This window comes from Triplophysa rosa, linkage group LG8 (genome assembly GCF_024868665.1).
Source record: "Triplophysa rosa linkage group LG8, Trosa_1v2, whole genome shotgun sequence".
In the NCBI taxonomy this organism is placed as follows: domain Eukaryota; kingdom Metazoa; phylum Chordata; class Actinopteri; order Cypriniformes; family Nemacheilidae; genus Triplophysa; species Triplophysa rosa.
In genome coordinates, this window is record NC_079897.1 from 22088442 (window position 1) to 22101747 (window position 13306).

At 40.6% G+C, this 13306-nt stretch overlaps 2 protein-coding genes across 3 annotated transcripts; one reads left to right on the top strand and one right to left on the bottom strand.

The window, feature by feature from the left end:
* Positions 1 to 490: 490 nt before the first annotated feature.
* LOC130558096 (cathepsin S-like) lies at positions 491 to 4168 on the top strand. The gene is made up of 8 exons (XM_057340331.1): positions 491 to 601; positions 1465 to 1590; positions 1905 to 2027; positions 2130 to 2282; positions 3021 to 3245; positions 3423 to 3588; positions 3678 to 3780; positions 3926 to 4168. The coding sequence occupies exons 2-8, from the start codon at positions 1471 to 1473 to the stop codon at positions 4023 to 4025; spliced, it is 990 nt and encodes a 329-aa protein (XP_057196314.1). The 5' UTR covers positions 491 to 601; positions 1465 to 1470; the 3' UTR covers positions 4026 to 4168.
* Positions 4169 to 4279: 111 nt separating this feature from the next.
* Positions 4280 to 13211, bottom strand: onecutl (one cut domain, family member, like). Of its 2 annotated transcripts, XM_057340329.1 has the most exons (3): positions 12756 to 13211; positions 11187 to 12508; positions 4280 to 7692 (listed from the first exon to the last, which is right to left on the bottom strand). In XM_057340329.1, exons 2-3 carry the CDS (start codon positions 12223 to 12225, stop codon positions 7382 to 7384), a joined length of 1350 nt encoding a protein of 449 aa, XP_057196312.1. In that variant the 5' UTR covers positions 12226 to 12508; positions 12756 to 13211; the 3' UTR covers positions 4280 to 7381. The 2 variants fall into 2 exon arrangements, with proteins under 2 accessions (XP_057196312.1, XP_057196313.1); XM_057340330.1 differs by lacking the exon at positions 12756 to 13211 and having other exon boundaries at positions 11187 to 12647.
* Between the last annotated feature and the right edge of the window lie 95 nt (positions 13212 to 13306).

The window sequence follows — 13306 nt, forward strand, 5'->3', positions numbered from 1 at the left end:
ACCATCTGAGAGGGTCTGCTTTTTTTGCCACCAAAGACGAGGTCTATTTCTTCCGCAGTCAAAATGCCACCAGACTCCTTACAGTTTAAAAGTAAAACATTTCCTCTGCTTTAAAAGGTGGTTGAGATAAAAGATTGATTCGCTTTGATATGGTTTAGCTTTATTAGCTTGAATGGGTACATATGTAAAACCTGCCTGGACTGCAGATGAAAAGTATTTATTGTTACTAATTCTGGCATATTTACATGGCGTATTCTTATACAACAATGTTCATGAATATGCATGGTCCCTATTAAATAAATCAATCAATAAAAAATAAATAAAAGTAGGCTACATCGGGGGCGTGTCTTAAATAATGATTTATTCATTCATTAAAATATTTGATTTATAAAGAAATAAAACGAAATGCATCGGTTTATTAACGTGGTTACGTTATGTAACCAAGTGAAACGAAAAGTAAGCAAAGACGACTTTGCCATTTTACAATGGGCAGAGATTAACACGTGATTGAACAAAATAAAAGCCAAGCAACCAGGAACGTACAGACGTTCTTCTCCCGACGGCTAGACGAGCAGACGTGCAGCTTAACGAGAGTGCACAGGTGAGACAAACTCTTGAGCTGCCATCTGAAGGGGGGATTTCTTTTTCGTTTTATCAGTATTTTGTTTGCTTTTCTTTTCGCTGCATATGTTTTCTTTCGGTTTTAAGTTGAGGAGTGATTAGTTTCGTTATGAGAACTTTTCCTGAAATGGATTATCACTCATAACGCCATTCAACAGTGTTTTTAAAAGTTTTCAGTAGCAACTGGGTATGTGCAAAAGAATAAATCAAAGAAATAAAGCTATAATTTATTTGTGTAATGATCAGGTGAAGTCGATCAAACGTCCGTGTTGGTTTAATTCCGATAACGTTACTTCCTCATCAGCCCGTTTGTGATCTCATTGTTTTGTTTGTCCTCATTCAAGGGATTGTTAAACTTGCCATTTTGTCTACTTCGTCTATCTGTTTAAATGTTCACTTTTGAGTGTGTTGTATTAACTGTTGTTGTGAAAATAGCGTTCGGCGGTGTTTGGTCCTCTCAATGATGCCATCGTGAAACAAATCCATACTTGATGCAGTGTCACTAGACCTTGTTGTCTTTAAACTTGATTTATTGCTTCGATTTTAGATGAGCACAACATTTTCCAATGACACAACATTTTTACTTCCCTTATTGTGTCGTTTTGTTACTTTCACTTCATTTAACCAGTTAATGTACAACAAGAAAAAAGCAGGGCTCGAAGCAGGTGTAGTTCATTACAAAGATCTACGATTTTAAGTTACTTTATAATTTGAAAAGACCTGTTTAAAGTCATCGTGTGTACACTGAATTCTTCCTCTTTTCCTGTCATTAAGTGGCAACACCGTGAGAGATAAATAAGTTTCTTAATGGTATTTCTTACTCCCACCGGTGTTGCTTGGCAGGTAAACATGTTGGGGAGCTTGCTGTTTGTGTTGTTTTGTGGCACAGCATTGGCCCATTTCGACTCGAAACTAGACCAGCACTGGGAGATGTGGAAGAAGACGCATGGCAAATATTACTCCAGTGAGGTGAGACTCTTCTGTGTGTTGCTCTTTTTGCACTAGTGTAAGATTTATATTGTTTGTTCAATGATAAGCTAAAGTTATTTTTTTCATTGGGGTTTTTTTTCAAGTGAAGGATGTTAGGATGCAAGTATCTTTCAATGGGCTAATTTGTTAAAGACAATATCTAAGTGAGGAATGTATATGTACAATATTAATGAATGTTGCTGTAATGTTCACTGATGAATATGGCAGCCTTACAGTGAAGGCGTAATATTTTAGAGTTTGTGTGTTGAAAAGGGTAAGCGTGATCTCTCTGTAATGTAAGCCTGTGATTGCAGGTTGAGGAACTGGGCAGAAGAGAATTGTGGGAGAGAAACCTTCAGCTTATCACCCTCCACAACCTGGAGGCCTCCATGGGCATGCATACATATGATTTGGGCATGAACCACATGGGTGACTTGGTAAGGCTCTTTTTCAACCCTCATGTACAGCCTGTGAAAATCAAATTGCTCGCTTTATCTCAAAATGTTCCGTTTTCTTTTGTGCCATGTTGAAACATGCAGACAACAGAAGAGATTCTGCGAATGTTTGCTGTGACCCGTGTTCCTCCCGGCTTCAGGAGGCAAACGGCAAAATTTGTGGGCTCCTCTGGGGATCCAGTCCCAGACTTTGTTGACTGGAGAGAGAAGGGGTATGTGTCCAGTGTGAAGATGCAGGTATGATTATAATAATAATAATAATAATAATAATAATAATAATAATAATAATTAGACCGTTTTTAACGTTCTGTTTAGAAAGGTTTTCTTTACACATGCTGAGTCATAAGTGACTAGACCATTGCCTTTGCCAGAGAACTTTGCAATACGTTTATTTTCCCCCAATTCCTACTTCCTGTTTTTTTTATTCTGAATGATGTTTTTAAAAACCTACAGAAGTATTGTTCAATGCATTGACAACATTTCCACTGAAACAGGAAATTGGGGTGGGACATCGAGTGACTCCTGTCCTTTTATAATGGCCAATAGGGGGAATGAGTGCTAGATTCTATAGTGCAGGACATAAAAATCATTGATCCATTTTGGTGGAAGTGAGAGACTGTTTTGGAGCACGCATTTAGATGTAAGCAAAGTTTTTACAGTGTATATGGCTAACGTGCTAAAAGCCAAAAAAACTGCTTATTACTTTCATTTCGATTCATATTATGGCCCTTTCTCAATTTTTTTAATGTCATAAAACTTATAAAAAAACATAAAAGAACTATAAGAATAAATATTTATTTTGGATGCTATTTCTGGAGACATTTGAAGGCCTTTTTGAAGTGGATTCAAATATTGTCCTTAAGTAAATAAAATATAAACTTCATGTTAGTCAAATTTGCCATTTCATGTCTGGTCATGATCGAATATTAAAGTCGGTGCGGTTCTTTTTCTTATGTGCTTCTCTTCTGCTCTTAGGGTGCGTGTGGTTCATGTTGGGCGTTCAGCTCTGTTGGGGCTCTTGAGGGTCAACTGAAGAAAACCACAGGAAAGCTGATGGACCTCAGTCCTCAGAATTTGGTGGACTGTTCCTCCAAATATGGCAACAAGGGTTGCAATGGTGGTTTTATGAGTGCAGCATTCCAGTATGTCATTGATAATGGTGGAATAGACCCGGAGACATCTTATCCTTATGAAGGAGTGGTAAGATCTGATGGGTGTTGCTGATGGGGGTTTAGAATGAGTCAAACTGAATGCAGATTGTGTGTCTTTACATCACTGGGTTTACGTTTGTTTGGTGTGGGTTTTTTTTTAATGCTGCAATGTTGTAATCTATTATTATGGGTGTAATATAATCTGATGAATAAATGTGTCCTACAGCAAAAGCAGTGCAGATACAATCCATCCCAGCATGTAGCGAACTGCACTAGGTACGATTTCGTCCGTCAGGGAGATGAGGACGCCCTGAAACAGACTGTAGCCCAAGTGGGGCCCATTTCAGTGGCTATCGATGCTACCAGACCCCAGTTTATCATGTATCGCAGCGGTATGCGTTTCTCTGTGAACTCATAAAGGTCATAGTCATAAAGATCTCTTGATGGCTATTGTGATCTGCTCACATCGGTCTATTTTCAGGAGTTTACAATGATGCAACCTGTACCAAAAAAGTGAACCATGCAGTGCTGGTTGTGGGGTATGGAACACTGGATGGAAAAGACTATTGGTTGGTCAAAAACAGGTGAGATTGGACTGATCATTTGATGGGGAAATCATACTTTTACAAGTTCTGTTTGATTTAAGCCTTATATCATCAAACTGTAACCTGTCACACTAAAATTATTTTAAATATGGATTCTTTATGTAATTTGTGTTTTTTAATATAGCTGGGGCACACATTTTGGAGATGGTGGCTACATCCGTATAGCCAGGAATCAGAACAACATGTGTGGCATTGCCTCATATGCCTGCTATCCGGTTATGTAACTGAAACATTGCTTACATGTGTAAAGAAATTTGTTACTGTATAACATTGTTAATGTGTTGTAAATGTAGAGTTTTTTTAATCTGTTTTTTAAGAAACTGTTATAGGTTTAATGACGATCTTACGAAATAAATATGTAATTTTAGAGTGGTTTTCTTTGTCTTGTCCTAAAGCTTTGAGAAAACAGAACGCTTTCACTATATTCAGTAAGTTTACAAATGACTTGGTTTTATTCAGTGCAACATCACAACAAACAGTTTCACATGAGGTATTAAAGGATTTTTCAAGATCAGCACACAATGTCCAGTTATGATTGACTTTTTTACACCTTTGGTTGATTAGCCACATTCATAAGGTAAGGAGAGAATTGCTTGGGATGAGACAAATGTCCACACCAGTAGAATGATTGTAGATGAGTGATGGGTTTATATAACAAAACAAAATAAATGCTACTTTTCAGTCTGCTTATCCAAACTGATCTCCAGACATCAAAAATATTATCTATAATGTCTTTGCCTGTTCGAGGGGGTAGTGAATTCTGTGTTATGTGATCCAATTACAGATTTGTTGAATTGGAATATCTATGATGTTGAGTGATTGATGACAGAAAATATCATATTTGTAGAGACAGACATATTCACATTTATTTTGGTCTCTACCCTTACTGTTTTTACATGGTAACACTTTTTTTTTGGTATTTTATTTATTTTATCCTTTTTTGTTTTTGAAGGGATAAGCAATCATAAGGTCAGCAAGACCTCCTTTCTTGCTTCGATTGTCATTCCCATTTGGTCTTTATAAATATTGATAAATGTATTTCTTCACACACTCTCTCACACACACACACACACACACACACTCTAACACTGTTCTTTCTGCCTGCAGGTAGGGCTGTGATTTGTTGTGTTCACGGATTGATTCCAGCACATTTGGCTATAAAAACTTAGAAACACGCAGACGCTCCCTGAATGGATGGGCTCTTTGGTAGTTACTTCTCACAACACGTTGCACACAGTTGAGGTAGATGAAATTAGAGCTGTTTGGTAAAGCAAGCTGTTGTTGAAATGGATCTATACGGCAGAACACAACCCTTACAAAAAAATCCTTAAGGAATCCCGCAGGACTTTTTGTAAGGGAACACTATCTGTAGTAACACGGTGTCATACAACGACCGCTGGGCAGAGGAGTCATATTCAGAAATTATCTGAAGATTGACAAACACAACAAGAATATGGTGTTTTTCTTTGTTGAAGCATTTTGTTGACAGATATCTGAAAAAAGAAGTGTGTGGAAAGCGTCCGCCAGGGGGCGCCGAAGACCAAATGATGTTAGAAGCGTCTTCTACGACGTGCTGGCTCTGAATTGCAAATGCAAGTAACCTTCAGGACACTACATGTTGTCATGTAATCTCTAACCATCTACCACTGTAATTTTTCAAATTATAATCTAAATCTAAATCATTCAATGTCTAAGGAGAAAAACAAGACTGGCAAACCACCAACTGCAACAAAGTGACCCGGAGAGGCACACACACGCTGACAGTTTCTGTCTTGAGCACAGCATGCTTGCAATTGTTGCTCATTAAACTTTAATTCCCGCCCCCAAACTCCCCACCCCTCCCTTCCTTGCCGTGATTTGGTAATGCAGCTAGTCTCTGATCTGCCCTCCCTCCTGTGAATGCCCTAAGCCCATGGGTCCGACCAAGTGCAGCGCGCCGGCCCCAGTCTCCGAGAGGACACGGATAAAAAGGGCCCCTTTGAAGTCGGCAAAAGTCGATGGCCGCTTTCATGGGCCCTCTTTCAAGTGCGTGCTGTGCAGGGGCCTCACTACATGCCCTGCAAAGGTTAAACACAGGGGAATGAGAAAGCATTAAAAAAGGGACGATCTCTCCCTCAAGGCCTAACACAGCCCACCCCGAGAGGCCGTGGCGAACGGCGTACAGTAAATGTGGATGATCACAGCTAAACATTCGCACCCAGCGCTTAGCCTGAATGAATTAATATGGAATCGCCTAAACTCTCATTCTCTTCAGGCTGTGAAGTAAAGGGTCTAGACATGCAGAACATGTGAACTATGAACCATAGATTTAAACTAGCCTGGCTATCAAGATACTAACACAGCGATCAGGAGATGGTGGACATTCAGGGAGGACGTATCTTCATCTTTGGTATTAGGACCCCAATCCGAGGGTCATTTTCATACACGAACAACACTGAGAGAAATAAATACTGATGGTAACTAGCAAATAAATAAAATAAATAGCTAGATAATTGGAAATAAATACATAAATAATTATTATAATTACACAAAGTGGATCTCAGTTCATGTTCAAGTCAAGCTTGCGTCAATTGTGTTTAGTATTCATCTGGGTTCTGGAGATTTCCAGGACAAACAGCCATCGGCCAGCTTGTGTGCTTGAATTTCGTACAAACAAAAACGGGAAAAAGATTTCGCCACCCTCAGTGTGACATCTAAGAGCTCAGAGGTTGGAAATTATAGATGTCTGCTGCTTTATGATGCAAGGAGAGCTTTCTGGATTCCTCCCGCAGCCAATTCTATCAGCAGAAACTCACGTGAGCTTCATCGATCGATCAAGTTTAAAGGCCGTTGCAAATAATGTCTTGGCAGCCCCTCCTCCACCGATGTGTCTTAAGTATAACCTCATTGTTTGAGAGGCAGCGATGCCATCCTGTGCTGAGACTGTAGTTGTTGCCTTTTCTGACAAGTGGACTATGAGCTGTGGCCTGGCTGTTTGTAAAGATCGAGCAAGATTTTCGGTATAAAAAGAAAACGCGCTCTCGAAAAATGTTCATATTTTGGTTTTAGCTGCAGGTTCTTTGTCCGGTAGCTTTTCGCCATAAAAGAATCTTTGAAAGATTCATTTGCATCCTTCTTTGCTTCTTTGGTCATAATTGTCCGTTTGCTGAAAAAAAAGTCTCTCTTGAGAACCTAGAAATTCTCACAGATTTTTTCATCTGTCACCATCAACAAAGAAAATCCAGACACATTTGGATCTTGCACTGATTTTCGATGTTGAAACGGATAATGAAATATTAAACAAGCCAACTGAATATCTATTCATTACCTTTTCATAAATCACCGAAAGTCAGTCGATCTGTGAAGGATTTCAGGAGCCCTGATGTGTTGGGCTTAAAGATTAAAGCTAAAATAATCAACACTAAAACTACAATCAAACCCAGTCTTCTCTAGACACCTCTGGACATTACCCTCGTAAAGACTTCATCTTTGGTTTCATCTGCTGTTGATTTCTATATAAAAACACCCTTGATAAAAATCTCAAACTCTTTCAGCTACAGGTGAACCTGTGCTGTGCAGAGCAGAAACGCCTCGTTTCCCATCATGCCGTGGAGCAGGTCACAGCTGGAGATGCCGTGCTGGACCCCGACGAGCCAGTGGAGGACGGACGGCCCTCTTCGCTCCAGCGGTTGACGTTTCTGCGACGCGCGTTCATAAAGAAGTTGCTTACGGTGGAGAGCTCAAGGCCCAGCTGCTGGGAGATGGTGATCTGCAGGTCTTTGGTAGGTCTGTGATTCTCTCTGAAAATGGCCAAAAGAGTGCGACGCTGTAGGTCTGTGAAGACCAGACGGGTACGCTTGGGCCCCTGGTTCCTCTCTAGCTTAGACTGCTCCTGTTCCTTACGCTTACAAGCTGAAACGAGAGACAAAAAGAGAGAGTGTTAGAATATAAATGAGGCCTGAAGGTTTTCCAAAGGTAATCTTTTATCGAAAATGACTTAATAGGAGGGACTTGACAAGCAGTTTATCATACAAGAACCAAATGTACCTCAATGGCTTAAAGAGTATATTAAGTTAGTACAGACACTATCCGCAGTAAAAAAAAAAATCTAGCCTTCACAAAAAAAGGGTTTTAAAGTAAACATTGTAACCATTTAATCCATGAATGATGATAACCTAAATCCAGATTTTTGTTGCTCTTAGGGAATAAAAAACAAGATGTTTTTTGCAAACAAGATGGACAGTATGCGTTTTTTTGTTTTGTTTAAAGTGACCTGCATGAAAGGGTTAACATGTTGTCTCCTTTCAATTACAAGGCTCTATCTGACATTTTTGTTAAAATTGAGTTATTCACATATTCCTATTTTGTGCAAACTTATTTACATTATGTGATGTTTTTTCTTTACGTTGTGTACATTTTGGGACATTTTTTTAGAAAACAAAAAGGTTTTATCCACAATGTGAAATGGAATGCAAAAACTTTTGCTTTCTATCTCAAAAATGCAGATAGAACTTTATAATTCCAAGGCGATAATCTGTCTGTCTTAAAAAAACATTTGAGAAAAAACGATTTCAAATTGTAAAAACCAGAAACTAATATTAGGCCACACGCTAAAAATGATCTTAAATATTAAAGATTTGCAAACCGCATGTTAGATCCAGCAAGTTTAGTGATGATTTTGAAGTCTTGTGCTGTTTTTTATATCACTTTATTTTACATTAACTCTTGCATGCAGCTATTCATCAGTATAATTTATATTACAATTTACAGTTTAATTAAACACTCGCTAAATTATTATTTAAGATTATTTCTAAGATTATTGTTATCTAAGAAAATTTCCTGAAAACCAGAGTCTCTATCAGGCGACTGCCAACTTGATAGATAGATAAATGTACTTTATTGATCCCTGGGTGGAAATTCAGGATAAGAGAGATACAATGATAAAGGACTGTATATGTGCCGAACAGTGATGATGTATATCAAATACAATAGATTCACACAAACTACTGTTATGACTACTGTGCTCAAAATGCATATCAGTAATATCACACAGCATGCAACAGTCTGCTTTAAAAGCTCTGTTTCAATAGCCATCTGATAACAACGCCAGTATGGTCCACATACAGTACAGCACTCCTGTCAGCCTTTTACCCCTCTGTACTTCCACTCAATCCACCACTATAGCGACAGCCATTAACTAAATGCTCCCCGATGTTGTAATCATATGTAAAAGGTACAGGAAGGTAGGAATTGCCCCGCTATAAATCCAGCGCTCTGTAGCACACTTCCAGACATAAACGCCCCCCATAGAATTCTTATAATCGTGGGAGCAGACCCTAATCATGATGTATACCACTTGTCTCATGTAGCTGAAACGTGATCGAAAGGCTTTTTCATAAACCACCCCACCCCCCCCCCGATTGCCTATCACCCCCCTCTCCCCCAGCCCCGCTCCCTGCCTACTCCACCCCCTGCTGATATTTTTTCGGCCAGGGGCTGATAGAAATTATTGATTAAATCTGTGCTGCTCAGACTGCCCGACCTATAGAGGAGTTTTAACCCCTTTAGTGCCGGATGAAAGTGGACCTTCCAGCGTTTATTTTTATTCTCTGCAAGCGGCAGGGGGAAAATCTAAATTCATCCGTGCGATTTTTCATTTAAAATAGCTGAGAAGATTTTCATATTGCGTACAGCAATCGTTCTGAATGTGATGGCCTGTGATTTTTTAAGACAAGAGCTTTAGGCTTCAGTGCTTGTGTGCTTGTGTGTTGAAATCCCAGCGCTGTCCGAGTGGTGAGGTTTAGAGTAATGATCTTTACCCTGCCCTGCGACTGCATTTCTGACTGCTCATCTCTCTCTTTCTCTTTCTCTCCCAATCAAAGCTTAGCCGGTTTGCGAAAAACACAACAGATACAATACATCCACAGAAAAGAGTTGGGGAAAACACACTTAGAAAAAGAAAGACAACTCAGGATACCATACAAAATAGTCACAAAAATCAATTGCTAAAGTAGAAGTAGAATCAAATTGAATAAATTTAGTCAACGTAATAGAAAAGTACAAAATGGATTTATAGTAACAAATGCTGTGAGTGACTGCAAGACCTCTTTGCTATATGCATGAAAGAGTGTTAAGAAAATGTCATATTTTTTTTAAATCCTAACATATTTCAAATGGAAAAGTACAAATATGTGTTGTATAAATGCCTGATTAAAATCACTGCATTAAGCTTAGTTGTCATTAAATGTGTCTGTAAGTTAAACTCGAAAGAGGAGGCGTGTAGCTGTGTGCATTCTAATGTTTGCTCATGCCGTCTTATTCACAGGAGGTGTGTGCTGGAGCCTTCTGCGTTGCTTTCCCAAGGAAATCAATACTAGCTAGTAATTAAACAAAGGGCATGGTGAGAAAAGTCAACACTCATGGAAAGTGGGTTATATAGGGAAATACAGAGGCGTCCACATTCTGCATGTGTGTTTTGGCTCGAAGCTGTGAGAAAAACCTCAAGAAAACTCAAAAACACTGGCTAACAGAAAAATTCCTAATCTAAAATATGTGGTGCACAGACATAAAATAATAAAAATAATACTCGGAGGCTTGAATTATACATCAAAATAAAACAAAACCCCTTTTTCTCCAGGTTTAAGAAAACCAAAAACAGAGTTTACGTTGTTGTAGCAGAACTTAATATGCTAAATGAACATTTAATCCAATTACAAGACATTTCCAAACAGCGACTACCGCAAAACAACAGAAGGACGCAGCATCACTCTGACCAACGGGGCATTGATTGATTCTGTGTATTTCGTTGCATGGAACACCCCTACGACTGAGGGCACAGTGGTCACCAATCAATATCTGTAGTGGTAATGCAAGCAGAATAATTCATTTCGAAGCATATTTCATGCTTAGGTGATTGATCGCTTGGGATTCAGAAAGATTTCGGAGAATCTGCGTGTCTGTGTTTGCCTCCCACCCCACAATCCTCAGTGGCTGCTGCAGCACGCCAGCCGACATTTTGAAAACCGCCCCATCCCTGCATCGCCACCCCCCCACCTTCGTCTATTCTCATGTTACTGTTATTCTCTGGATCTCTTTGTGTGCTTTGGACAACAGTTACAGTTTCGGCCTCTTTAATGTCAAAATATTGTAACGTTAATCTGCGCCGGGTATGTCGTGACTTTTCTTACTCGAGAATATAAACGTTGTTCATTTTGCACGTTAACAAGGAATGTATAACAAGCAATTTAACTGCTAGCTTTTAGAATTATATCATTTGAGCTGTTTTTGGTCATAAATGCTATTGATGAATTATGGATAAATTGACCAAATTTTTTGTTTTTATCAATATTAGCCCACACGTACCGTAACCATTTTGCAAAAACAACCATCTAAAACAGGGGTTTTACCTTCCAGGCGTAAAGAGGCCATCCTCTGAAACTCTGGCTCCTGCAGCCAGCGGGACATCCTCTTGAAGGTCTCACGGCCAGATTTGAGTTTCCCCCACGGTTTGGGGTTCCTGAGCAGGTCTGACAGAGTGCCCTGAGACCTGCACAGAACTCTCTCTGCGAAGATGGCTTGTGGGATGCTGTACCTCTTTAATTCTGTGATGATTCTCTGAGCCACATCTTTGGTGTTGATCTCTTCTCCTGCATTCGGAGAGCCGGGCAGCATGCCCTCTCTTCCCAAGATGGAGCCAGAGGAGGATGGTGAGGAAGAGGCCAGATCCCCGAGCTTGGAGGCCTGTTGGCTGGTGAGATGGTGCTGGTAGCTTTGGTTGTATATATGGTGGTGGTAGGTGGGAGTGTGCTGATGGGCATCCATTTTGTTTAGCTGGTGGCTGACCCCGTGCTCGCCCCCCAGAGAGGGTGGTGACATCTCCCTCCCAAAGTCTGGTGCTGTTCGACACATGTTGCCACCATTAGTGCCCATATGGACCTCATGGCCACCTGTTAGCATCTGGCTACCGTGTCCATTCTGACTCCCCAAGCTGCCATAGCCATGCATGGCAGTCTCCAGGCCTGCACTGCCCAGCGGTGGAGACAGACCCTGCCCTATCCCAAAGTCTTTTCCGTATGAGGCGTAGTAGTTTCCCCCCAGACCTCGATCTTCTCGCATGAGAGTGAAGCTGCCAATTACGTTGCTGACGGGCAGGCAGGGGTGGTGGTGATGATGGTGGAATTTGTCATCAAAGGGCTGAAGGGGTGTCAGAGTGGTATAGGTGCTACCACAGCTGGTCGCAGCATCCCTGCTGTACCCCAGTGTGGACATGCTGTGGTCGTACCCGGTGCTCTGGTGCTCAGACTCTAGGCCCATGGACGGGCCTCCCAAAGAGGGACGAGGGAAGGCGGCCGCGAGATCCCGAGAGTGCAGCATGGCTCGGCTGTCCTGACTGTGTGCCAGCTCCACATGGCTGTGTACAGACATCTCACCCATATTAGCATCCATGTCTTTATCGCTGAAGGATTTCCTCACTCCACTTCTCCTGCCCCCAAATTTATTTTTATGTGTTGTTTTTATAATGGACTAGACTGTGTTTTTTGTTATGTGACATTAAATCACACAGATCCTGTGTTTGAAATGACGCTGTTTACAATTGAAATATGACAGATCAGTGTAATTTCAGAGACATTACATCACAACGGCACCATTTTGGGTCAATTGAACATAGTCTGTGCCCCATTAATGCATCTGTACTTATTCCTGCGTGTCTTTTCTTGGATGACACAAGCTGAAAAAAAAGAAAAGGACCATAATTACTTATTTGATTTCTGATTATTTATTTAGGTCTTATTCATTTATTCTTGAATATTCTTTATTTATTATTGAACAGATGTAAAGAATCAATCTCAAACCGTGCTAATAACTAATAAGTAAATATCATACAATATTATTGCAGCATATTTTTTTTATTTACCTTAACAATATCGCTTTACTACACGAAGCTGGTTTTACAGAATTAAGTTGGAATTGCTTACCTCACAACGCTGCGTACGACTGGATGGCCAGAAGCGAAACAGCCGTGGCACCCTCCCAAAAAACACAATCAAAAGACGATAATGGGATGGTTTGTTCTCACACCTGCACAAATCCCACTTTTGGAATCACACAACAATCGATTTTGGGTAACGGCGACTTTTGCGTGTCATCAACACATTTCAGTGGTGAAGAAAGCGATGGATCGCTCCGGTGCGTCCTCCGTCACTCCCGTTATCCGCTCGACTCTCGCTGGACCTGGATGCAACCGAAATGACGCGAAAGGCCGTGCAATAGTCGTTTGGTCAAACGTCCGGACTTTGTTATGCTCTAACCGTGTCAGAAACGAGCACCGATCTATGTCTAAACATCGCGCTCCCTCGCTGTCATTATCTCTGTGGTTTTGCCCTTCTCCTCCTTCTGTATCCTCATCGATCTCGGCCCCAACTCTTTCTCTGCTCGCTCACTCTTCCCCCAGCTCCCCCTCTCTGTACGTCACACTCTTAAAATCTGACAGATGTGGGGAGAATTTACAACCCTCGTTAACTCCTTC

What these genes read in the sequence shown, in the direction of transcription:
- LOC130558096 (XM_057340331.1), top strand. Translation starts at nt 1,471, where the DNA reads ATGTTGGGGAGCTTGCTGTTTGTGTTGTTTTGTGGCACAGCATTGGCC. An exon ending in TGAACCACATGGGTGACTTG is followed by an intron (nt 2,028 to 2,129) that starts GTAAGGCTCTTT and finishes TGAAACATGCAG; the next exon opens with ACAACAGAAGAGATTCTGCG. An exon ending in CTTATCCTTATGAAGGAGTG is followed by an intron (nt 3,246 to 3,422) that starts GTAAGATCTGAT and finishes TGTGTCCTACAG; the next exon opens with CAAAAGCAGTGCAGATACAA.
- onecutl (XM_057340329.1), bottom strand. Translation starts at nt 12,225, where the DNA reads ATGGATGCTAATATGGGTGAGATGTCTGTACACAGCCATGTGGAGCTG. An exon ending in GGCCTCTTTACGCCTGGAAG is followed by an intron (nt 7,693 to 11,186) that starts GTAAAACCCCTG and finishes CTCTCGTTTCAG; the next exon opens with CTTGTAAGCGTAAGGAACAG.